Source organism: Lipophrys pholis (assembly GCF_963383615.2).
Source record: "Lipophrys pholis genome assembly, chromosome: 20".
Lineage (NCBI taxonomy): Eukaryota > Metazoa > Chordata > Actinopteri > Blenniiformes > Blenniidae > Lipophrys > Lipophrys pholis.
In genome coordinates this window covers 11603068-11629641 of record NC_137648.1, presented here as the reverse complement: position 1 = coordinate 11629641, position 26574 = coordinate 11603068, and the positions used below count along the sequence as shown (strand labels likewise).

Sequence of the window (26574 nt, the reverse complement as noted above, 5' to 3'; positions counted from 1 at the left end):
TTCTGGTGGTATGTAAGGACTTTCTTGTCTGAAGCTTTTTTCACGAGTTTGGTGAATGGATTTTAAGTACCACCTTCCATATATGTAATTTACTGACTGTCATTGTTTTTAAAAGAAAAGGTATGAAATGGAAACTATTTTCAAATATATATATATATATATATATATATATATATATATATATATATATAAAAAGTCTTTGAATATTATTTATATTTGATGGTTTTCATCCTTCCAAGTAAAACTCCCTGCACATTTTCTTGTTTCTTTTTGGTCTCTTTGAGCTGAAAGCTGAAAAATGCCAAAAATAATTGGAAGTGTTTTGTTTAGAGCCGCCAAGGCAGCTCCGCTTTGTTGAGCATGAGGGTGGATCAGGTGCGTGTAATGTGACTCTCACATGTCCTGGACGACTGGGCAGTTGGCTGAACAGTTGACCATTTTCTGGCTTTCAGGGTTACTTAAACCTAAATATCAAATCTGAAAAGCAGCAGGGAATCTATTCATTGAAATGCTCCAGTTTTCTATCACATTAAATCCTGAGCAAGCCAAATTTCCCATAAATTTTTATTTATTATTCTGTTGAAAACAATGGCTTTCTTTATTTACAAAAAAAAAGGGGGGGGGGGGGGGTGACTAGCTGGACAATACTGTAGATAAGGGCCTGAGTCTGGAGGCTTTGGTGGAGAATAAATACTTTTCTATTAAAATTCCAGGTTAAAAGTCGCCTCTGTGACTCAAAAGAGCCGAGTTTTTGCACATGCTCGGGTCACATAGCATCCCAGGTAAACAAGAAGCAAAGATTTTTAAAAAGACAACGGAGGGAAAGAACAGCCTGTCCTGTGTTTTTAGCTCCTCGGGTAGAACATGGCATATTTGGACGTCCGGAAGCCCAGCAGGTCCCGCATCTCGTTACGAAACTTGGACAGGTCCTGGCGCAGGTCGTTCAGATTTTCCACTGTGGCCTGATCTGTGCTCTGCATCTTCTGTCGCGTGGAGGTCAGGTAGCGGTGAACCAGGCAGCACATGATCTTTTGGTAGTTCTCATCATGTTTCTGCTTCAGGTTCTTCCACTCCTGGAGAGAGAGGATAGTGAGAAGATTCAGACTGAGGTGATGAGATATAGTGTGAAGTTTAACACTCACTAGTTGGGAACTATGTTACTCTCACCTTAAGGCTATTCTGTCTTTTCACCTTGCCCTTTGAGGTATGTGAACAGATCCACTTTCTCATGCTCGTCACCAGGTAGCACACAGTCTTTGGGGAGGGGAGGATATTGAAGGGTGGGGGCAGAGTACACTTGTCATCAAAGTAGCTCAGCCACAGTTTGGCCCGGGCAAACTTCCACTCCTTGTCCTCGTGATTCTGCAGAGGTTCAATAAATGAGCAGTGACAAGTCAGGGATGTGGAAATACAAGCGTCCATGTGATGTTCAAAAATGAGAAATGCACAAGAAAATGCACAAGATTGGCGTGACTCAGCACAATCACAATCAACGAATGCTTCAAAAGAAAGAAACTATTTGACTTCTGCAACGGTTCAGTGACGAAGATGAAGTGAGCAACTTGGAGTTGCAAAATGAACCTTAAAGGAACTCTGACAGCAGTGAGGAACTTGTGTGCATGACGGTTGTTTTGAACTCACGGCGATTTGTCGGAAGCTTTTGTGCAGCATGGCCACCAGCAGCTTGGTCAGCACAATAACCACCACGATGTTGTAGGTGCCGATGATCAAGGCACCGACAAAGGAGCGCAGCTCCTCGGTGTAGCTGATCCGTGTGACAAAGAGTGCCACGTGTGCCAGAGAGAAGATGTACCAGAAAAGTGCATAGCAGGTCCCCATAAATCTGCAGGAAAAGAAAAAAAGTATTTTCCATGTGCAGCTCAGCTGGAATCTGGGAGACATATTTGTTAGAAATATTTCACAATATAACCCCCCAAAAAATCATTCCATTGTGTAACAAGACACCAAAACTATCTGCAGCAGACAAAGAGACAGCAAGACTTTCTCTACTCGCCTTTCTACTTTCTTCAGACAGTGAAAGTGAGACAATCTGCATCATACATGAAGCCACCAGGGAGCTTATCTTCTGTACCTGCCTCATCTTGGCTTAGTCATAGGCAGCTGGAGTTTATTGTCTGATATACCATGAACACGCAGGGATAACACAGAGAAAACATTCAAGTCACACACAGCAAGGCAGGTCTAAACCAGAAACCCTCTGACTTGGACGCTACAGTCCTAAACACTGCACCTTCGCACCCGGAGAGGACATGACAAATTGTCACATTAGTATATTTAAATGATATTTGGGGGGGGGGGGGGGGGGTTGTGCTTTTTTTACTTGAGTACCATGTGATCGACTTTGCTCTTATTATCTCGTTTCACTCTACTGCTGCTTGGAACTTATTCATGCAACATGTGAAATTCTGGGATATTCGGTATGTCTTCAGAAACCCAGAAGTTTGGTTTCAGCTTTTTATTCCATCATGGATCTTCCAATCACTTGCCCTTCAACATTCTATATTTTCTATTGTTTGACAATATGTCTGTATACGCCAGAGATTAATCCCTCTTTGACTGTATAGTTATTGCCCTTGAATTAAATGACACCGTTCACCACACACACACACACACAGCGGGTCAAATGATTTATGAGCCGGGCTCCTTCGCACAGGGAATGGAAATGTCTGAGACTTTATTTACTGTAATTGTTCTTGGATTGGCCAGCACACCGAAAACCCCAGAAGCTTTTGTTTATTATGTAACTTATCTCATCTTGTCAGTTTTTTCTCTCTCATACAAACAAGCCTGCACTGCTTGTGGCGTGTCCCAGCTCCTATGTTTGCTTATTTACATCTTCCAAAAATTGTATTCTCAACGCATCAAATTTTATAGATCGTAGAGATCATACATCAGGAAATCTGTCAAGCCAGCTGTGTGGATGAAAGCCTATAAATATAGATAAATCCTCCAACGTGGGTGATGAAGTAATGTGAACGTTCATCACTGTCGGGGGTGAAAGACGGAGGTCTGCCCGTACGTGTGGAATGCGTCATTGCTCTGCTGCTGGCAGAAGATTCCCTCGCAGTCCTTGGGTCGATTCTTGTCCGGGTCTTTCCGGTCTTTTCCATAGAGTTGGGTGAGTCCGATGGTGAAGGAGAATAACACGAGCAGGAAGAGGCCCAGGAACTTTCCAAACTCCTGCAGCATCTGACCCATGGAGATCTACAGAGATTAAAATGCACCAGTCAAGTCTTGTTTATAGCCATGCACAAACTAAACACAACCAAAGGAGCATACCTTAAAAATGATGGTGTGACTTTCTTTAGCCGGTTTTACCAAACTTGTTAGGAGGCGATTTTTGTTAATGGGGTATTTTTGTCTATTTCCGTTTTCCGAATCAGGAAAACCCATATTGAAGTAACCCACTCAATTTTTCTTTTTTCTTTTGGCTTATTTGTTCTAATGACTGTGATTTATTTTGTGTTAGCTTCTATTTGTTGTCTTCCAGTTCACTTTTATACCACTCCTTTTTCTAGCAGCGTTTAAACATACGCAAAAACAGCTGTAATTCTCTTTGAATCTGGCATCTTGGCTCTCTTTCGCCACTCTTTCCGACCACTTGAAGCTTGTTTGCGTTTCACCGGTGTTCGTGTTTAGCAGCGACTCCTCAGAGAGGCAGAAAAAGCAACAAATCCTGGCAGCTAGTTTGCTCGGCTCCCCACCTGAGGCAGTACGGGCAAACACGGAACGAAGCCAGAAAGGAGTCTGGAAAGACAGAGGGAGTCTTCTCGGGCAATTGGAAAACCTACTATTCCTGGATGTGAGTCGACTATCTGTTGAGCAGGACCAAACAAGGTCAGGACAAACTTGCCCTCACTAAACACAAACATACAGTGCCCAGTGTGTGGGAGAAACCACTCGGGTTGAGCCTCAAGGTGAACGGCGACAGGCGTGTTTGCGCTGGGACGCAGACACCTTGTTTGTGGAGAGGGGTTAGTCTATTAGGGTGATTCATTCTCTTGTCATGTATAAATTCCCCCAGTGTACTCCTCTGCCGCTTTGTACACATGTGATTTAGGAGCTGAGGCTGGCCGGGCCTGACAGGTCGCTTAACTTAGTTACTGTATAAACAGAGGTGGAATGTCACAGGTCAGTATCTCCGAACCTTCACTGGAAAAGGTTTGTGCTTACGTCAAACTTGTCCACCTTTACAGGTGACCACTTTCTTCTAAACGCCCCAACAAGGACGTGTTACATCCTCACCAGCATGAGCGTATTGAAAGAAATCAAACACATTTTCCCAAAGTAAGCCAAAGAAATCCAATGTTTCTTTGCGTTTATATTAAAGTTTTAGCATGCACTCTTGCCTCATAGTAAAAATATCCACAGTTCGAGTCCAGCTTGGGGGTGTACATGCACTTCCTGTGTATGTGTCTGTTCTCCAGGTTCCCCAGCTTCCTCCCACTGTCCAAAAACAAGCATCTGAGTGTATTTTATGTCTCTAAATTGCATCACACAGGTATGAAGAATGTGTGTGTGTGCGGCGGCGGCCTGTTTCTGGCAGAACCATGTGATGGACTGGTGACCAAGCTGTACACAGCATTCGCCCATAGTCAGCCAGGATTTGTTCAAGGACCCCCACGTTACTAAGCTGGGTAAAGATGTGTCAAAACAGATCAATAGAAGTCACAGAAATCAATAACAAATGAACTAAAAATGCTTTTAGATTTCACAAAAACAGACGTTTTCCATGTATAAATGCTTGAATGTCTTTAGTTTATATATTGTGAGGCTCGAAATCACCAATGAATTTTCATAGATAGTAAATGAGAACTTAGAACTGGCTTCTGATTTTGGTGTATTTTTAGCACACACGCGTCACTCAGTTAATCACGAGTTCTTGCAGATTCCATCAGCGAGGTTAAGTCTGGGCTAACAGGCCCACACTCACACACACTCTTTCCAAACTCAGCAGGGGGCACTACCCAGCAGAAGAGTGAGCGGGCCTCCTCAGGAAGGGTTAGAGAAACTTTCATTACCGCAGCCCACATCGTACTGACTCACGGTCTGCGTGTGCGTATAAGTGGGAGCTTGTCTGAGTTGCAGCTGGATTGCACACGGGGATGCTCAGATATCACGAGAGTGTGGAAATGTGTGGGTGCGTGTGCACTAGTGGCGAGGTGTGTCTTCCATGTGAGTGCGAGCACGGTGGCGAGCACACACAGCCACATCTATTTCCACCGCTAATCATTTTTCCATCCTGACAAGCCAGACAGTGATGTCACTGAGTGAGTGAAGGGAAACAGGGAAAAAAAAAAAAAAAAAAGAGGAGAGGGAAGCAGAATGGTGCTCATTACTAATCTACAGAGAGTTTTATAAGCCAGCCACAAACAACACCCCAGCTTAATTAGAGGAAAGCATCTCCACCAACAGACTGATCTCACTTCATACCTGAAAACAGCTTTAAGTCAGAAAAGTCACACTAAAGGAAAAATTCAACTAAAGCCAGCCAACACAAAAACAGACACTGTCTGTGTGATTCCCCAGCCAGCTGGCTCCCGATACACAATATTATGATGCAATAAAAGGGGACACCTATGGCCCTGAGAGTTTGGAAACACCAGAGCAGAAAATATGCAAACCAGATTTTTGGCATCTTCAGAGCTCCTCAAAACAGAAAATGTCCATTTATGCCAGATGAAATATTTGATTTTTGGATGTTTATTTTTTTTTCTTTCAATTACATAAGAAGCTCAAATTCTTTCAGTTTAACTGTACGACGAAGCATTTTTAGAACTTTATTAAACAAAGCAAAGCAAAAGTCAGCTAATTCTGGATGTCAGTGCCAGTTAAAACCATTCATATGTCAATCTGATGGAACTTTGTGTGGATTTAAAGAAGCATAATGACAATTTTTAAGTTGAGTTTACATCTACTAAGATGTTTCCTGTTAAAAAAGTTTTTGCTGAAAGTTCAAGAACACTTTCACAAAATCCTGCAATCAACGGCAAAAAAAAAGAACTTAATAAACTCAGATGACTTCAGAAGACACCGATTATTTAAAATGAAAGCTTTACCTTGATTCCGTGACATTTTTTTGTTTTTTTTAGGATAAACTGTTATTTCTGTAAACTGGACTGTAAACAGAAATCTATAACAACGAGACAGTATCTAACTTCAAACAAACGTGTGTATTGTATTTATTGTGTAAAGAAGACACTGTGCTGTGTTTAGTGGCAATGTCTGCAAAATTTGAATGTGTCCTTAAAGCCTTGAAGTAATATCCTGGAACGACACCTTTGGGTTTGGATTTTTAACTTTACACATATTTGAGTACCCAGTAAAAGGGATAAGGTGCCATAAAAAAAATGTGCTTTTGGGTGCGTAGAGTCAGCTCCCCTGTTTAAAATAATCCCAAAATATTTTGAAGAATCGATTTTCTGGAAACTGGAGGCAGTCGTTCATGCAGATGACGACCGCAGTATGATAATGCATATTGAGGCTGAGCTGCAAATGCTTTCTAATGCTGCGTTCGGTTTATTATGGGCATATCATTACTGCAGAGCACATTCATCTGCCACCTCAATCCACTGTGTGGATCCTTAATGCTTATGATGATGGTTATGTTACTGCAAAGCACAGCTGGTGTGATGTTTATTGCAAGCTTGTCCTTGAGTGCGTCTACTGAGAAAAGAAGAGAGTGGGTGGTATATATGTGTGTGTGTGTGTGTGTGTGTGTGTGTGTGTGTGTGTGTGTGTGTGTGTGTGTGTGTGTGTGTGTGTGTGTGTGTGTGTGTGTGTGTGTGTGTGTGTGTGTGTGTGTGTGTGTGTGTGTGTGTGTGTGTGTGGGCAGAGGAATTGCTTTTGCAAAAAACAAACCAAAAAAGGGAGCAGTTTTATAATCCTTACATAAGTGCTCGGTACATTTATTTGTATGCATATATAGCTTCAACCCCCAGGGATCACAGATCTTTTTGTTGCAAGTCTGCCTTCACAAGGAGTCAATTCTGTAGCTCTGAAAATATCCTTCTTACCTGCAGTGGCCCCAAAATGGAGCTGGTGGTGTACATGAAGAAGAGCCGCAGGTAACTGAGAACATTAGCGAAGGCAAACAGGCCCTCGGCCACCAGGATGGGGTGGAAAGCATCCCAGTTCTTCCTCTCTGTGTCCTGTGCATTTTTGAACTGCAGGGGGAAAAAAAAATTCCAGTAGCTAAAGAAACATGCAATTATTATAAATATATGGCGATCGCTTCTAAACTTCACTAATGGAGCTCTAAGGGATAATGTTATGCCAGTGTGGGAGGTTCATGAAGCGAGAATATCCATGATTATGGTCTGGGTTGGGCTTGGGGGTCTTACTATGTGAAATTTGTATATGCTTCCTGTGCATGCATCAGTTTTCTCAAGGTAATCCACTTTCTTCCTACAAGCCAAAAAGGTGCATGACATTAATCTGTGACTCTAAATGGTCCTAAGTTGTGAATAGGACTTTTTGTGTGATCGTCTGCCTCTGTTTGCCCTGTGATGGAGGTTAACCCACTGTCAACATTTTATTTCGCCTTCCACTTTTTTCTCCATTATAATTTCTTCATAAATGAGGAAACAGTAGAAAAAGAAGGCAGCCCCCTGACCACCAGATTTTAACTCCTGCTGCTGCTGCATCCCGCTGCAGCTCTCTAGCGCCCCCCAGAGGAAGCCCACGTCACCACTTTGGCCTATTAGATTGTGCTAAGATTAAGTAAATATCTAAAACAGTTGTCCAACAGAGTGGGGTTAATATATAAAACCACAAAACCAAGGAAAAGTTCAGAATGAATTACATGAAAAAAGAAGACAATACTTGCAATGATATATGTTTAAAACCTAAAGTACACATACCTTGCTGTGAGCAACTATCTTAAGGGCGAAGGTGGCGAGGTACAGGGAATTCATCACAAAACTCAGCTGGTTCCTGGACTCATCCAGAAAGTCTTCCAGACCCTGGTACCACAGACGCTTCACGTCTGACCACACCATTCCTGCAGGAGCGCAGGAATTCAACATCACCATACACACGCATATACATACACTCATGCACATGTTGGAATTACTTCAAGATTCAGCCATAACTCATGTTACGGGGGGCGCCGAGAGGAAACCGGAATGCATAAGACATACAGATCAGGGATTAATGTACTGACAAGGTAACATCTGTGCGATTAGAGGAAAGTGTGAAGAAGTTATTAAATATGAGCGTCTATGAAATCTCCTGGATTGTTCCATATACGCCAACAAAAAGGATTTTAAGACTAAAAGCTTGACCTTGGCCTGAACAGTGGTGTGGTTGTGGCTGTCACCTGATAGATTGTGAAAAGGTTCAAGGTTCTTTCAGTGTGGAGTTTGCATTTCCCCTTTTGTGTGTGGACAATCTGGTTTCCTCCCACAGTCCAAAGACGAGCATTTGAGGTCAATTGGTCTCTCTAAATTATCTGTAGTCTTTGTTTCAACCCTGTATTGGGCTAGTGACCTGTACCCTGCCGTTGCCCACAGTCAAATCCTAAGATGAAAAAAGTGGTATAGTCGATGTGATGGGAGCGTGATCCAAATGCAAACGTAAGAGGCACTAAAGTCTGAACCCGACTGATCAGTTGTGTAGTTTCAGCCGGGAAGAAATATCCGTTTGACAGGCTTCATATCAGAATCTCTTTTTTTCATAAATGAATCATTTATTTCTTTGGATAATTTGCATTAAATTTATTCATGAATGTTTCCAGATCTAATACATAAAAGAGAACGCAGACACATACTCACAAATATACGGCATGAGACATATCAGGACACATGATAACACGTGCAGCCATGCAGCCCGGCACAAACACACACTCACTGCATCTGATTTCCCCATTAATGTGAGGCATCTGGCCCAGGGGAATAGCCGAATGGAGGGAGCAGGCGAAAGATGAGAGGAGGAGGAGGGGGGGGGGGATGAGGAGGGAGAAAAGCACAACAATGGGAAGCAAAAAGCAACGAGAAGCCTCAATTTGACTTGCACGTTTTTCGAAATGGAGCACAGACATCACTGGAACAGATTGAAAGAGGGCAATCGTAACACTCTTATTCTCTCTATTTAACTCCTCTTGGTTGGCACATTGGTGCTGCAGAGCCCTTTAAGCACAAAATCTGCATCACTGCATCACATTATGCTGAGCAGCTGTTTTGAAACGAGGAAACCATATTGGGGAAAAAAATGCTAACAAATTTTTGATGTTGCCATTTTGTAAAATGTAAAGTGTTGTTCCACGTCTATGGAAAAAATAAAATAAAATCCCAGACTCAGCTGCCGACGTCACTCCTGTAATATACTTAATATATTGAAAATTACAAGACAATCAATTTTCATGGCACTGAATAATAGGAGTCAATTGCTTTATAACCTGTCAGGTGCAGTGACTGGGATGATTTATTAGTGCAGGAATAAATAAGATTAAATCCTGGCCCGGAGGGCTGCGTTCATAATAATGTATCTGTGGTGAAAAGGAGTGGGATGCTGCTGCTAAAAAGGCAAGGCGGTAGAAGCGATGGAGCGTCCATGCTAATGGTTTCTTGGCAAAACAGAGAGGTGGACGGGCACTTTTCCACACAGACTATCTCTCGCTGTCACTATCCATGCGGGTGAGTTTTTCTCTTTCCTGGATGTGTGCTGGGCTCAGTGGTACCGGCACTTAGACGGGCCACAGGGGAGAAAGAAGAAGCTGCAGTTGCTTTCTATAGAGCTCAATTAGGGGCAGAACTGACAGATTTAATCCAGTCACGTCTGGATTTCTGTCATTTAGTATAGAAGCAGCAGTTTGTCATGAAATGCCCGATACCATTATGGAAACAAGATATTGGATTTTTGCCAGACCAGAAGGGAAATCTCACATTTTCACTTCATCACACGGGTTTCAGCGTTACCTACTGGTCTGCAAGGTGAACTTTTAATTTGTTCTCTTATTCTGAAATAAATGCATGACAGCAGAATGCAAACATGGTGGGTGATTTACTAAAAAAAAAAAAAAAAAAAAAAAAAAAAACCTTACCTATGATCCAGAGGATGAGTAAATATTCAATCATCTCAAGTGGGGGGCCCATTGTGTTTTTCTTGCCCTCGTTGTAGACCAGAGAGTACAGGTTGAGAAGAAGCAGGAAGCTGAAGTAGGAGGCGCTGTGGATGATGAACTTAACAAAAGGCGTGTGGATAATCTGGCCAACTCGAGAGCGCGGCACCAGAAGGTAACAGATGGAGAGCAGCGGCCAAAGCATGGCCACAATCAACACGGTGGCCATCTTCAGACAAGTGTGCTTGCGACGGTAGCTGGCGGTCTCCCCGAACCACACGGTGTTGAGGAACTGCTGACAGTTGGACTGAGCCACAAACTGTTGAGGTGAAATCAGGACAGAAGAATATTTTAAAAAAAAGAAATAAAACAAAAAAAAATCCTCCACAGGATTGATCACAAACTATCCGCAGTGAAATAAAATCCAGCCATAAACGTTGGTCACAAAGTAAATCGACTGTAGAAAAACATTATCAATGTCATTCCTCCAGCTTGAAAGCAGCACGCCACAAGCTGCATGGTGATATATGAGTTAAAGTTCTTACACGGAGCCATCCACGCTGTAAATTATCCCCTAGCTTCAAACTCTGAGTCGCTTTTTTTTTTGACGGCCACTGCCCGGAGGAAACGCTTCATGCTGCCAAACTAATCTTGAAAGACGAGCACGTGGTGTGACTGCTGCAGCTGCTGTATTTGACATGAAGTACACTAAATAAGAGATCGTAAATAATCCCGTCTTATTAGATTGTCTCCATAAATCTATGTACGCTTATTAAGTTAATCAGGCAGGATTTCCTCCGCACGTTTACATTGTGAGTTGGCTTGTTATTGCTGCTGCGGTTGCATTTGGCAGTCTGACCTCTTTTTGGTTGTACTTGATGGCGAGTTTGAGGCGGCTGAGGTTCATGCGTTCCTCCATCAAGCCCCGCTTGTCGACGTGGTCCTCGCTGGATGTGTGGTTGAGAATCACTTCGAGTTCCCGAGAGTTCCGAGCCTGAGCCAGCAGGTCCTTGGCGAACATCTTGCACTGCTTCGCCAGCTCCTCATAGTCGTTCCTGGGAGAGAGAGAGAGAGAAAATGAGATACAATCAGAAGAGACGGGTGACAGACGAAGAGTGTGATCTATTTCAAACTGGGTGTAGGTGCATATCTTTATGAAGATATCATCATTTTCCTGACAGTTCTTCTTCTCAGGATACAGTTTACATTATTGTGTCCTGGGGGTAATTTACAAAACTTTAGGGAAAGTATGTTTGATGGAGGAAGTAGAAGAAATATGTTTCCAAACAGGAAAAGACACATGCATGTCCTGTTTTTATTTTTATACTTCAAGACAAAAAAACATCTCGAGACAGTGTATGTTGGATTGAAATTAGAGTAGAAGTAGAGTTTTGCTTGCAGGATATGATGAAGTAGTTTTGAAATATGAGACATTAAAAACAAAACAAAAAAAAAAGGGATCTGGGACCTGTGAACATGCAGCAGTTGCTTGTACCTGAACTCCACCTCCACAAGACTGAGCTCTCTCAGGTCTGCACTCAGTTCAAAAGCCCTGAGAATGGGATCCTCCTCCGTCAGCATGATGAGAGAGGGGCTGGCGAGGCAGCGGTAGATGTCAAGTCGAAACCTGGCGTTCAACAGAGAGCGACGAAATGTGAGAAATGGAAGCGAGTCAAACAAGGAAGAGGGCAGAACGGGCGAGAAATGGAGAAACGTTCAGTCGGCTCGCTGTTTCATCTGTACCTGCGCTGACCTCGATGTTGTTTGCCTGCCAACTACAGGCTGATTGGTTTAGTGTACTGTGTGGGCGGCTACACTAGCCTGCAGAGAGAATAGAAAAAGGCCCAGCGGAGAGAATCAGCAACGTCTCATCTGCAAGTCCAACATGGCATCATGAGGAATCGCTGCAGTTTTTTGCTGTTTTCACTTGTATAATAGTTTGTATTTATTTTAGTTTCAGTTTCAAAAAAACCTGGATATAAAAAAAAAAAAAAATACCTCTACTAGATCTCAAACTAGAAAATAAAGCTCTGCAGTAACAGAAAAAGACCAAGAGAATCCTGCAAGCTGTCATTTCACTGTCAAAGAATGACCAAAAGCATTCCTGAAAAGGCTGCGCACTCCATCCTAAATCACTTCTTTGAAGACGGTGAGGATGACATTTTTAAAGCAATGCTGATCAACACGGGGGCCAGCGACGTGTCACAAGCGCCGCTCACCTGACAGACTAAATGATTCACGGTTGTTTTTGAGCTGCCTACATACCAGAGCGAAGAGGAAAATAAGAGCGCTATGATCTAGTGTTGACGGTGTCGGAGTTACAGCGATAGCTTTCAGGAGCAATTTCTTGGTTTAAAGTAGATTTTGGTTGTATTATTTCTTTATTCTGGATTTGCGTTAAATGAGGCGGGCTCACCTGGAGTGTCGTAAACTGTCCTTTTTGTTTTTAGCATTGCAGAGCGTGCACTCGCAGCCCACGGCGTGCGGCCGTGGAAGAGAGATATCCTGCTTCAGCAGCATGGTCAGGATCTCGTAGTTGTTCCTGTGTGCTGCCAGTATGACTGGAGCCACGTCCATTGTGGTGGAATACTCCGGGTTCTGGATCCTCTGCATCAGTTTCTGCATTATATAGGGAAAAAAAAAAAGATAAAGATGAATTTAAAAAAAAAGAAAGAAAAAAGCTTGTGCAGAGTTTCTGAGAAACCACATTTATAGAGAAGACTCACAGCAATGGAGGGCTTGGAGGATCGCCTCGGCCTGTGGTTGAGGAGGATGTCCACAGCTCCAACCACTTCCGAGTCTATGGCCACCAACAAGGCGTCCGTTGCCTACAGCAAAAAAAAAGAAAAAAAAAAGAATCATCAGACAGCCATCATATGCCATCACAAAACCCACAGCAACAATAAAAGATGATCGCTCGTGCACAACAGGCCTGTGGCCGTCACCTGGCAGCCGTGCTCCAGCAGGAGCTGCAGGATGTCGAGATTTTCATTCTCGATGGCGATGGTCACTGCATCTCTGCCCAGCACGTCCACACAGTTGATGTTGAGCTCGCCATGTCGATTCTCCTCGAGGAGCTTCTTCACCATGTAGTAATCACCTGAAGGCAACATTGGGAACAAGACGATGCATAATGACATCCAGTTCAGCAAATTTTGGAGAAAAGCGAGATCTGAAATAGAGCGAAGTTCAGTCTGCGTCAGTGCCAAACAGACACACAGTTAACTCGTAGTTATGAGGCGAGCGACCGTCACAGAATCCTCTTCATCTTGTATAACAATAACAACTCCCTCAAAGGACAACTTCTGTTGCTCAACCGCACTTTAAGATGCTTTATATGGTCACAGTGGTTGTTACTGGCTCATCCAACCTCTGCCTGTACAATTCATCAATGAAAGACATCTCCTCCCATCGGACGAGTTTGACAATGTCCAATGTCTTTTCTTTGCTTTGTTTCTCTTCAGTTTTCAACTTTGGGAGCAGTGAAAAGTCAGCAGACCAGACAGGAAGAAAAAAAAAACTTTCAAAGAAGCAAATGTTCAACTAAATATATCTCAACCCTGAGGGGGGATTTCTTGCAGTAGTGAACTTGAAGGCAGCAAAGAGAAGTATTCAACTGAGGAAAAAGTGGTATGACTGTACAGTCTGAGGATCTGTATCTCTGCAGCAGTGTCAGATCAATAAAGCACATCAACAACAGGAGCCTTTCAAAATGACTAAGCAACGTAATGTAAACAGAACAGAGATTTCTGTTCCTGTGAGGATTGAAAACAGACGCAAACCTTTCTCGCACGCCAGCAGGAAGAGCTTCTCATCCAGTGTGGTTTCCTCCTTCACTTCCCTGACGTCTTTCAAGGCCAGAAATTTGTCCGGAGAGGAGGCGTCGGTGCCCTGGTACAGAGCTGCCATTACGACGGAGAGCGAGTACGGCCACACACTGATGTGCATCCCACTAGAACCCGGCGACCATTACACAAGAAAGCTCGTCATGTGCGCTGACATGCGAGGGATCCGCTCTTTCCGTCCGTCGCAGCGCAGCGGCGGTTATTTCAGCGTCGTCATGGGACTGAAAAGAAAACCCCAACAAAAAAAACAATGTTGTCATTACCACCGCATCTCTGCAGCGCGCTTTTTGCGCACTTTTCTGTGCCGCGACACTGACCGTTTGCGTGATCTTCCTGGGTTTAATGGGTGGAAATGGAGCCCGTAGTCCAGCAGAGCGACGCGGTCCGTTCCCCCGCCGTGTTTACACGCACCATCTCTGGCCCGCACATCGCAGGCTCGCGGGACTCGTTTCTGGTCCTGATGCTGCTGACGGCGCGCGCACTGCGCATGTCTCCTCCTCCACCTGCTTCTGCGACTCCGCAGGCGCGAGGCCGAGCTGCTTCGCGATTACGTAACCGTGCAGTTTTGCACCGTGGGATGTGCCGGGTGACAGCTCAGTGTCTGCCCGCACATCTCTCCCGCAGCAGAGACACAGCTGCCTTCCTACAGCCTCTGGTCTGTGCAGAATTATTGCGTCGTATCATCAGACAGGCGGCTTCTTGCAGTAATGGGGGCATGTTCATGTAACTGATGTGTCTGGGCATGCAAGGATAAGGTTGGCTGCAACTGGATATTGAAGAGAGAATCAGAGATGTATCTAGAGGGTGTGTATGTATTCTGTAGCATCCTATGAGGGAACACATACAGCATGTCTTTGTGAAACTGCCAGCGATGCAAAAACACACCGATACACATTATATTTATAACATTTTATTTTTGAGCATATTACATCCAGCAATTATCTGGAGATCATTTATCTCATGTTATATAAAAAGTATTTATACAAATGCACAGAGACTCAAACTACATTCTTTTTTACTCCATACATGTAAAGAAGCCAAATACATTTATTGTAAATTAAGTCAATATTGTAAGATATAACCAGTGTTGTGGTGCAACTGTGAGGCAACATGCTTGGAGTGACTGGCGTTTGAAAATGAAAGTCAAGACACTGTCATGCTTGCTCAGTTTGCGCGATGAAGAAATTAAAATCGTCTGGACTTGTAATTATTTAATAAGCAGTCATCAATTTATCAGACATATAGGTTACAATAAAATGTGAATAAATGTCTCAAAACGAAGAAAGAACATTGGCACGTGATATGAATAATTTGCATTCATATTCTGCATTATGTCATTCGACTCAATATTGACCTTCTGGTCTCATGCAATAGATTTCCACACTTAGCTCAGTGACTTTTGCATATCAAAAAGCCCACTCAAGAGTTTTGGTGAATCCAATGACAAATAACAACTGAAGTCATATTTAGCTCCCAGTGATTACGTTTTATAGAGGAGCTCATAAACTTTATTATCAATTTAAAACATGTTTCTCCCTATTCAATCCATGTTCAAGTAATTATGCTTGGCTCATGTAACTGCACTTCATTTTGTGACAATAGAACAGCGTTGAATGGCTCAAATAAACACACAGTGCTGGCGGAGCACACATAAGGTGCGGTTTTATGCGTATAGAATAAACATTTTGTGATGTAACTAAAAGAATATCTACTAAGGGGCAAAGTGGGGGGTGATTAAAACATTTTATCATCAAATTAGCAAATATAAATCATTAATAAACTCAAAAGTTAGTTTTTTAAACTGATTGGTAATATAGATATACTGTATTTGTAATTTTTTCCTCTAGAAAATGATGGCTGAATGATGTCAAGCATTAAGAGAGACCGTGTAGAAAGCGCTGACACTGCAGCCTTTAAACAACCTCACTGACCTGCACAAAATGAGGTCTGTGAATAAGGGCCAGATTCATCCTGTCCTGCAGACTCACTCCACCAACAATGGGAGCGTTTGAAATATTTATCAAGCCCTGCTCCAGCAGGGGGCAGTCTGCACAAAGGTTTTACTCTGTAAACATCCGCATTAGACGTGTACTACAAAATGAGCCTCTGTGGCTCAACAATCACACACGCGGAAGAGCATATGGAGACAAACTATTCCCCCTATAGCTTTTGATCCGGACGCACTTTGAATGTACAAGTTACACAGCTGGGATGGGTTTAATCTAATGTCAAAGCAACAAAGACTACAACAATATTTATAGATAAGAATGCTATAATGCAAAGCACATAAAATAAAGAACCATAAGGTCACAATGAGATCACTAGACAATACCATCAGAAATCACTAAGTCCCAATAGAGATATTACAAACATGTGGATTTCTCCAGCGGGGTCAAAGGACACGATCCCTTTCACTCAGTCCTTGTTTCACTCGTATGATGCTGTAATCCTAACAGGGCAAGCCTCTTAGGGAAGATGATTTTCAATCTGCAGAGCATGAGGTCTCTTCTGTTAAAACACATGGCCGGACAGCTTCACAGGACCAGCCGGTCCTTGGGAACAGCTGTCGACCATCACATTCAGCTGATGGCACTTGAGAAAATTGTCTGTCATTGTTTATAGTTGATTGTTTCCAATATTTCCTGTTGAAAAAAAAAAGAAAAATCTTGTATTTCGTCACAGTCCAAATTTATTATACATTAATTCAGATTTGCTCCCAAAGTATTCAAAAACGAATACATTTTTAGGGGGGTATCATAAGAGTAGTACAGTTGTAATTAATAAGATAATTTCTTCCTTAAGCGCATGGAGCTTTGTTTTCCCTCTTATAGATCTGAGCCCTCTTGAGGCTGCAGTGGGGGAAAAACAAATATAGCACTTCATTTAAAGTATTGATTCTTCTCTTCTCGGCGCAAAATATGAAGAAAACACACAGAATAGGATCACAAAGGCGGGATTTTTTTTTTTTTTAAAAGAGAGGAGTTTCAGTAAAGCACAGTTTTAATTAAAAAAATGCAGAAATGTTGGAATGTGGTTTTCAAAAGCAAAAAAAACAACAACTAAATCCTTCAATAGTTCGTGCTGTGCGTCCTGAACGGAAGGGAGTAGCGTGCATACATGGATGAAGATAATGAGGCAGCCCTCTTTGAAACATAACAACAGCATCATTTTCCACTGTCTACCATTGCTGCGATGTGTGGGAGCCGCTATCGAGGCTGCGGAGAAACGGACGGGCTGTGCGTCCTATGACGCGGCGCGCCGACGCGCGGCGCCGCACGACGCACCAATCGGCAGCCTCGGAAGGAGGGTCTACACCGTCTTGTATTCTGATTGAATCGGTCCAGTTTGTATTAGTTAGACGAGCGGAGGAGCAGGACGGGAATGAATGTCTTCACGCTGTATCTGCAGGGAGGAGGGAGAAGAAAAAAGAAGCAGCCCGCTGCACCCATTGTGCCAAACGCGGAATGATTCGAGGTCCGAGCGCGCCGCCCGCATAAACCGTGACCGCTTTGTTGTCTGACGATGCCTGGATTTCTGCCGGGCTGCATTTCCAAGGATGCCTCAGATGATAACTGCGCAGGGATGTCTCCGCTGAACATGGACAAACAGGGCGTCTGTTACAATGATGAAGGCTCCTCGCTTTTTGTTTTGATCGCGGGCCACCCACTGAATCACTGCGACGCTCGTCATGGACAACTTTAACGCGCCTCTCATCCGCCGATCATATGAAGAACATTGCGCAGTGCAGTGAAAAAAGCAAGCCTATATCGCGTTGTGGCTTCAGAACTGGCCGTGCAGAGCCTCTATTACCTAACCGACTGGTTTTCAACTGGGTATAAATTCCCAGTGCTGCCTATACACACTCCAGAGCGCGTTGGTGCATTGTCAATGTAAAGAGCTGCGTCCAGTGGTGAGAGCCACTATCCGAAGGTACAGATGAGAGGCAAACAATATCATCAACCACTTAAGTTGACAGCGCCTTGGGAGAAGGATGCTGGCTTTGGGAGGAAGCTTAAAACCTACAGGAATCATACCAAGATAATAGCACAGCCTGGGATCGTGATGAAAGTGCTCCGCAGGAAGAGGATTGTGTTATTTATGGCCTATTTCTTGCTGCTTGTGCTTACTATGCTCAACTTGGCTAATTATAAATGGACTAAAGAGCCACAGCAGTGTAATCATCAGATGAGGAGCACCACTTATCAGAGCAGATCTGACATTCGCTTCCTGTACAGGCCCTCTCTGGCCAAAAAGAGACAGCTCATCTATGTCCTGACCACCTGGAGGTCAGGCTCTTCGTTTTTTGGGGAGCTGTTTAACCAAAATCCTGAAGTGTTCTTCTTGTACGAGCCGATGTGGCACATCTGGCAGAAACTGTACCCCGGTGATGCAGTGTCTTTACAAGGTGCAGCCAGGGACATGCTCAGCTCCTTGTACCGCTGTGATCTGTCTGTTTTCCAACTTTACAACAGCCCCGGGGGCAAGAATTTTACCTCCTTAGGACTATTTGGGGCCACACTCAATAAAGTGGTGTGCTCCTACCCCCTCTGCTCAGCCTACAGGAAGGAGGTGGTGGGGATGGTGGATGATAAGGTGTGTAAAAAGTGCCCCCCTCAAAGCCTTAGACTGTTGGAGGAGGAGTGCCTCAAATATAACACCATAGTCATTAAGGGGGTACGCATTCTGGACGTGAATGTGTTGGCCCCTCTCATGGAGGATCCCTCGCTGGATTTGAAGGTGATACACTTGGTCAGAGACCCACGGGCAGTGGCCAACTCGAGAATCAAATCCAGGCACGGCCTGATAAGAGAGAACTTACAGGTGGTCCGCAGCAGGGACCCTAAACTTCGCCGGATACCGTTTGTGGATCCCGGTCACAAAGCCAACAAAAAGGACGGCTCAGATTACCACTCCATCGGAGCCATGGAGGTGATCTGTGACCGCACCTCCAGGACTTTGAGGACTGCCTTAAACCCGCCCAGCTGGCTGAAGGGGAAGTACATGGCCGTGCGTTACGAGGACCTGGTGGAGAACCCGGTGAAGACCTTGAGGAACATCTACCGCTTTGCCAACCTCACCAGCAACCACGACATCGAGTCGTTTGCGTTGAACATGACCAGCGGCTCCAGCTCCTCCTCGAAGCCATTTATAGTCTCCTCCAGGAACGCCACACAGGCCGCCAGTGCATGGAGAACAGTGCTGAGCATTCAGCAGATCAAACAAGTGGAAGACTACTGCCACCATGCCATGTCTGTTCTCGGGTACGAGCGGGTCAGAACAGCCGTCGAGGCCAAGGACTTGAGCAAATCACTACTGACACACTCCAAACTGTGAAAGCATCCTCACCACCAAAGACATTCTAATTTAATGTTCATTTTGCATCGAGTGCCGTTTCCTCCTATTGTGGAATTAAAGCTTTACTTTCAATCAGTGTTCGAGGAGCTCCACTGGCCACATTTGGAATGTATCATGTTTCTTCTCAGTTGAGCCGCGGTCGTGTTTGAAGGGACCACTTCTTTTATACTGGAGCACTGGACGTGTTTGACAATGCAAGGCCTACGAACGATGACTTGAATAATGAAGTTGCAATTATGGGAAGAAAAAAAAAAAAAAAAAAAAAAGGAACTGTATAATTCATGTATCTTGTTATGACACTTCAAAGTGGATGGTTTGGGGTTATTTTTGAATGTTCAATATCTTACAAAAAATATTTTTTCAGTTTCCACATTGTCTGTAAAAATGAAAACAGGAGATGGACGGAAAAAAGAAAAACGGCAGATTAAAAAACAGGCCATCGCTAATGTTTTGTCACATCTGGTTGAAGTCAGAGACAATCAGTAAATTGGTTGGTTGATGTGCCGTAGGTAGAGGCGTCATCACAACAGCAGTAGTGCTTTTTCTAGGTTTTCAAAAAAAAAAGAAAAAAAAAAGGGGGTGGGGGGGGGTGTTTTGATTTTTTTTGTCACCGAGTCCTCGTAGGGATGTTGTCATGCACTGTGGACTATGTCATAACTCTGGAGGTGGAAAAGTGTCTCTCGGCGTCAGTGTGAGCAGTCTGTTCAACCATTTCAAATGTTTACAATTGCTTGCTCTTATAAAAAAAAAACAAAAAAAAACACATGATCTGGGACTCTTGCATTGAGTAAAGTTCACAGTTGAGAAGAGAGTTGTTGTAATTTTGTGCTCTGCATTTTGAAAACGATCGAAACTATTTAACGTCGGCTCTCACAAAGTATGGTGCATGTCATGAGGCAAGATCCACCTGGTTACTAAGGCAACACTGAGCCACTAAACGTAAAAAAAAAAAAAAAGAAGAAGTAAGTTAATGACAGATGATGGTGTGTTTTCATTGTTTGGTAAAAAATTACTTCCAGGATTTTGTCAGAACTTCTTCCTTTTGCTTCAAAACGTTCTTAAACTTAGTGCGCCTCGTCAACATTAGACAGCCGTTGTGCTGGAAATATGTGCCACACTTGCTGCTATTCCCTGTGAAGTTTTCCCAATACACAAAGTTGGGTCTGGTTATGCTCAGACAGAAGTCACCATAATGGGCTGCGTGTATCTTTCAGGTTGTTTCTATGCACACGATCCCAACGACACCAACTGATCTGTAAGTCTGGAATCATGTGCCGTTTACTTCCTGTCAGGCTTGTTTCTCTCTGCCTCTCGTCTTGTAATCTGATGCAGCTCCGCGGTAACAACTACTAGATTTTAATTATTCTCCAGGGTACTTTGAAGTATGTGTCCACAAAATGCTACACTTATTAATCGGAGATAATGTATTTAGTAATTAATACAAAACTTTATTTTTGTCTGTATCACATTAAAAACAGTACCCAAAATAAGCCTCCAAAATGGGAAATACACAAATATTGAACGACATGAACACAAAGCTGAGAAAGACAGAACTCGGGGGAACACTTTTGAAAAAAAATAAAAACAACTGAAAAGTCATCAAAGTCTTATGAATCCAGATATAGGCCTGTATGATTTTGCGGTGATCCTTAAACGTCATCTCACTGTAATCCAGCGGTATTGGTTTTGTGATTCTCAGAGCGTCCGAGACTGTATTGGGAAAGCTCTACAAGCAGTGAGTCTGTCAACAATGAGAAGGTGAACAATTTCTTGCTCCTCTGTTGCGATAGATGCTGAAACCTACGGGCATACATCTTAAAAGCAGCCTTTGTGGCTTATCATAGTAACTGTCACATGTAGAAATAGACACTATTTGGAAATATAAAAGGTCAAATGTTGCCGATTTGATCTGTCGAGCATCACAGAGGCACACGGTGTACTGAGTCAAAGCTATTTTCTTGCACACGCGATAATTCGGAATATCAACAAGTTGCCGAGCTAGTGAGTGTGCACCATCAATCCGATCTCTAGATACCTGCTTTATTCCACTTTGCATCATCTGGAATACAAACAAGTCCTTTTGTGCTTTAACTATCGTGCCAAAGGTAGGACAGAACCTCAAATATCTCCATCTGGTGAGTCATGATTAAAACCTGTTCCTGAGAACAAGACTATATGAAAGCTTCAGTGAAAACAAAGGGGAACAAATTTGTACAGCAAATGAGAATAGAAACCACCACCGAGCGTTTCATATACGCAGCCATGCATTTACAGCAATAAATGGAAAGCTCACTTCACTCAAGGACAATATCTTTATTAATACAAGACAAACCGCCAGTGTATGCACAAAGGCTAACCTTCACAGACGTGTTTACACCCTGCTTCACTCCAGGGAAAAAGGGCCCCGGGATTTTTAATGATGCACTCAGAGAACACAATGTGCAAAGTGCAATGTGTTATTCAAGCAGTCAGACAAAGTCTCACATGCCAATAGTATATTTTCCAAACGCAGTAAATATATATTTGAACTTTTAAGAAAACATTAGAGTGTGGCAAAACATGCTAAGCGAGAGATGTGCAGGGAGATGAGGGGTAACATAAGGACCGTTTGATACAGGATGAATAGCAAAGCAGCGTTGGCATAAAAATACCATTTCGGCTGATATACTGTGTCATTCATTCAGCATATATGTTGATGAGTAATTGCCCATGAAGCTTGGATCCCCGGCATTATGTAACCAAGCACAGGAAGCTGCTCTGCACATATTTAATGTGTGACTTAATATCCTGCTTTTTTTTTTTTTTTTTTATACCAGAACTGTTGTGTTGTCATTTTGGCTGGTGACGACTGCACACAAGTTAACTTTAAATCGGTCGTGGTAAACATTCCTTAATGTAACAACACTAACCTTAAATTCCTTGAGAAATGAAACCACTAGAAAGAGCAATGGCCTCTGTAATTGTTTTTGTGTGTGTGTGTGTGTGTGTGTGTGTGTGTGTGTGTGTGTGTGTGTGTGTGTGTGTGTGTGTGTGTGTGTGTGTGTGTGTGTGTGTGTGTGTGTGTGTGTGTGTGCGCGCGTGCGTGTGTGTGTGTCCTTGCATGCATGTCGGCACATGGCGGGAGGGGAGTGTGCGACCTTTGGAGAGCCGCTCTCACTCCCGGTCGGCTGCTCTCGGATGCCCTGACCAGTGACCCCCGTCGCTGCGGGAGGCGGGGCATCAGGACAGCATGGTCTGATAAGACGGGGGTCAAAGGTGACTCTTGGGGCTTCAGGCCTCCCTGACGTTTGCTGGAACCGTGCCAAGACCCAAGTCGCCCTCCAGCAGGTCCTCATGGTGGTCTGATCCCGAGTCGCCTCCCGTGGCTGCAATCTGCTCTTCTGTTTTCTCCAAATCGGAATTGTTTTTGTCTGGTTGAGCCTCACACAGCTGCTCCCGGTCCTGGACGGCACAGGCATAAAAAAAAAAAAATTAAATAAATAAACAAGAGTTCAGCGTCCTGCTGCTCTCTGGAGATGTTTGCAGTAAGTAGTAACACAAGGAGATTCTTACCTTCTGTGTCTTGGGGCTACTGAAGACTTGAGTAAATACCCCACAGCACTGTGGCAGCGAGACAGACAGCGGGGGGGCGCCGCGTGTCAGCACTGGCTTTAGATACCTGTGACCTTGTTAAGGGACGGTGTCAAAAGGTGCGTGAATGTCGACGGCAGTAAAACTATTTGTTGTTGGCCAGATCTGGCCTCGAGTCATGAAGGCATAACTGGGGTGTTGATAGAACTAGTGCAGGCCTAACACTTGTTTCATTTAACAAAAAGGAATAAAACAGATTTAACCTTACTGTCATTGTAGAGTTGGGGTATATATGTTTTTCCAAGCAATGTACTGCATAATAACAAAAAAAAAATACAAAAATGCAATTAATAATCAGTAAAATATATAAACTAAAAGTACAAAAAATCAAATAAAAGATCAGCCTTTGCCATTCAGATTTTTTCCCCATTAATTTAACCATATTAATGATTTTTCATTTAATTAGTTTTCTATTAAAAAAAAAGTGGTGTGTGACTCACTTCAATGAGTCATGCAGCTATAAAATTAGCAACTTTACCATACGTTGGTAAAGTAAACGATGCATTATGTATTTCATCAAACATGCTGTTAATAGGCTCAGTCTTGGCCATGCTGCCCCTGCTACGACGCAACATAATACACGTCAATCAGCACGTCCAGAGTCCGTTTCCAGCAAGACTTCCTGCTTTTGTTTTTAAAAAGATGGAAACAAAGGAGAAAAAAAATAGAAGCAGAGGAATGACATCGTTTTTTTTTTTTCCGACTTCACTGACACCCCTACATCAAGCCCATATTATCGCCTGTGAAAATAATAAACATCTGTGCGGCTATATTAAGCATGCAAGCCCCCTGATGAGGTCGGCGTCAGTTGACTGTCATTAAGAGCCAGTGACTTTCCATTTTCAAGATAATGTACTGAACAGAGCTGGATATGAGACATTCACGCTTTCGGTGCTTGTGTGATTTTAATTCCAGATTCTTAAAGCTGTTAACATACTTAATGAACGAGTGCTGGCTCCTGTCTGCTGAGGACTTGTCTTAAGTACTAAGACCTCGCATGCAGAGGAGAAAGAATATGCAGGAGGGAGCAGAGTAGCAGGCGGTTAGATGAAGATTAAAAATAATTCACAGAAAAAAAAAACCCAAAAAAACCCTCTTCAAATGGGTTGTTATCTTGTTTCAGGCAACTCAGTCAGTCTAACACTTGAATGGAACCAGAGGCAAGGTCGGACGTGGTTTATAAATGTGCTCAAGTGTTGATATAAAGCAGCGCAGCCTCACATATTTCTGATCGGTGTGGGGAGCAGGAGCAGGAGCAGGAATGGCCTCGCGTCACGGCTGTGGTTTTGCGGTGGTGTAATGGGCTCATGTCGACAAACACGTCTCATAGTAGGTGGCAACTTGCTAATTAGCAATGACTTATTATCCACATCCAAAAAGCTCTTTTCAGGGCAGATTTTAGCACACGGTGGGCTGATGAGAGCCCTTATAAAACACTTGAATCTGCACTACAAAAAAATGTGAAAATGTTGGCAAACCTTTAGCTTTTAGCAGCAAAAATTATTCAAAAATAATTCCTGCCTTGTTGCAGGAGTTAGTACCTTGCTTTTCCCGTGCCCTTAAAAAAAAAAAAAATAACCTGACCTGGAACAACAAGACACTTCAGCATTGTCATCATTTCCAAACAAAAGCAACATTTGTCCTTCAGTCTATATCGAACATAATGTGAGATTTGGAGGTGACACACAATTCTCTGGCATAAGCACAAAACAACAAGGATGAGAGGGAAATTATCTAATCTGTAATTTGGCACCGACGCTTACGATCTGGTTGTGTTATTAGAAATATGCTCCCGAACAGGATTTATTTATAGTTTCTCAAATGAGCGACAGCAAAGAATAAACGGGTGGGAGATAATGACTTACTATAGGACTATTGGACGTACAGGAGCGACTTGTCTTCGTTTTCGAAGTGGCGTCGACTCAATATCCAAAGTAATCATGAGTGTGAAAGCGGCTTTTTAGTCCACAACGGTGTCAGGTTATGTGTTTGTGGGGAAACATGCTGAGTGGTTGTTTGCAGGCAGAAGCCCAGCTGCAGTTTCAGCCAGTGTTACTGCGAGCATCATTATCAGTACGTCCCTCACAGCCCACACGTCACCTTTTCTGACCTTTCATCCGTTGTTCAGTACATGAGCTCTGCTATTTGACTCCAGTGCTGATCTGCTGATATAGATATATGTATATAGGACATATACACTAGACAGGGGAGGTCAACAGGGTTGCTTTAGCCTCTGTCTCTTTACTGTGTCATATATTAAAAAGCCAAACTTACATAATCAACTATGACGTTTGGCAAAGGAATAACATGACATTTCTCAAATACAATATAGACTGCCAGCAGCACATGCTAATCTCCTCCATCTGTTAATGATTTTTCTTTATGTTTTGCTATTCTGATGCATTACATAACATTACAAATAGATGTAACGAGTCCCAAGTCACATAACTATTCTCTGTGGGACAGCTCTCCGAAGCACGGGTGGCCTCCTAGAAGCCAGATTCAAAACAAAAACACAGGGGGGCACGCTTAACGCCAGCGAGCGCAAACCACTTCAGCAGGAGCGATCAGACAGGGCTTTGATGTTTGTCAAAAAGCGAGGAAAATGCTTGTCCTAATGAGCGCTAACCAAGGGCTGTCTGGTTAAGGAAGCAGCGGCGTGTCTTTAGGATGAGACACCTTTAAGCCTGGGCAGAAGTTCAATTAGTTGGCTGGCCGGAGGAATCGGGCTGTGGTCTCACTTCGAAGCGTCTCCGTGATGGTTTCTCCGTGAATCTGCAGTGGTCGCAACTGTGCCGTTCACGGCTTCTGTCATCCCCTCGCAGTCGCTCGATGTCAAATTTACATAAATACAGAGATTCATGGAAACATGACACACACACACGCACGCACACGCACGCACACACACTCACCTTGACATTGATGTTGATCAAACTGCAGCCTTTGTCCTCAAACAATATTTTACCATCAACTGATAAGTAGATTTGATTTATATAGCATGTTAATCTACACATTAACCCAATCGGTAGGGCTTTAGATATTTCCACAGAGCATGGGTGTGTTCGGTATGGTTTCTATGGTTACACAGATTTCAGAGTTATGTTGCCAATCAAAGAACCTGTCATAAGTTGAATGTTTGCAGTTTACATGTTAGTACATGCATGTATTAACACCCTGACAGTCTCTCTAGACACCATGCAGGAAGAAATATGACGAGAAAATTGCTTGTGTCACAATTACTGATTTATCCATCTTAGATCTGCTGACTTTACAAGTTTTAAAATCAAACTGTCTCTGTTTTCTGTTTAGTTGTAGAGCAAGCTAAGATCAAATACTGACAAAAACTCATTCGTCAGACCTGAAGATTTAAATATGACTGTTATATCAGTATTTCTATACAATAATTGTGATCAAACAGCAGCTAGGGAGAGGTTACACTTCAGTCAGTATTCTCAGTAGCTCTAGGAAAAGCAAATCTTGTCAGGTAAAGGTAAAGTACCACAAACCAAATATTGAATGTCAAAAATCAGATCAGATCAGATCTTAATTTTGTGGATTGAAAACCTCATTTAATAGTTTTGACTGAAACAGTTGGCCCTGATCTGCCTAATATTTCAAACTTGGGAACAGGGAGTATTGGTGGAAATATAAATCAGCAATATC

The 26574-nt window shown here is 43.2% G+C and overlaps 3 protein-coding genes across 3 annotated transcripts in view; 1 reads left to right on the top strand and 2 right to left on the bottom strand.

Moving 5' to 3' along the window:
- Positions 1-546: 546 nt before the first annotated feature.
- trpc1 (transient receptor potential cation channel, subfamily C, member 1) lies at positions 547-14437 on the bottom strand. Its single transcript, XM_080488996.1, has 14 exons — positions 14244-14437; positions 13864-14147; positions 13027-13181; positions 12808-12909; positions 12498-12700; positions 11577-11708; positions 10941-11136; positions 10064-10400; positions 7884-8023; positions 7038-7187; positions 3041-3225; positions 1642-1843; positions 1168-1362; positions 547-1073 (listed from the first exon to the last, which is right to left on the bottom strand). The coding sequence occupies exons 2-14, from the start codon at positions 14027-14029 to the stop codon at positions 846-848; spliced, it is 2391 nt and encodes a 796-aa protein (XP_080345122.1). The 5' UTR covers positions 14030-14147; positions 14244-14437; the 3' UTR covers positions 547-845.
- Positions 14438-17279: 2842 nt separating this feature from the next.
- Positions 17280-19580, top strand: chst2b (carbohydrate (N-acetylglucosamine-6-O) sulfotransferase 2b). Its single transcript, XM_080489432.1, has one exon. The coding sequence runs from the start codon at positions 17863-17865 to the stop codon at positions 19258-19260; it is 1398 nt and encodes a 465-aa protein (XP_080345558.1). The 5' UTR covers positions 17280-17862; the 3' UTR covers positions 19261-19580.
- Positions 19581-21000: 1420 nt separating this feature from the next.
- LOC308125572 (sodium/hydrogen exchanger 9-like) overlaps positions 21001-26574 on the bottom strand; it is a 68052-nt gene continuing 62478 nt past the window's right edge. Inside the window, exons 15-16 of the mRNA XM_080489433.1 lie at positions 22834-22939; positions 21001-22722 (exon numbers count right to left, since the gene is read on the bottom strand). Of these exons, the coding sequence (XP_080345559.1) occupies positions 22552-22722; positions 22834-22939 (277 nt within the window). The 3' untranslated portion in view covers positions 21001-22551. The remainder of the gene's footprint in view (positions 22723-22833; positions 22940-26574) is intronic.

What these genes read in the sequence shown, in the direction of transcription:
- chst2b (XM_080489432.1), top strand. Translation starts at nt 17,863, where the DNA reads ATGAGAGGCAAACAATATCATCAACCACTTAAGTTGACAGCGCCTTGG.
- trpc1 (XM_080488996.1), bottom strand. Translation starts at nt 14,029, where the DNA reads ATGCACATCAGTGTGTGGCCGTACTCGCTCTCCGTCGTAATGGCAGCT. An exon ending in CTTGTGGAGGTGGAGTTCAG is followed by an intron (nt 11,137 to 11,576) that starts GTACAAGCAACT and finishes TCTCTCTCCCAG; the next exon opens with GAACGACTATGAGGAGCTGG. An exon ending in AGATAGTTGCTCACAGCAAG is followed by an intron (nt 7,188 to 7,883) that starts GTATGTGTACTT and finishes TTCCCCCTGCAG; the next exon opens with TTCAAAAATGCACAGGACAC.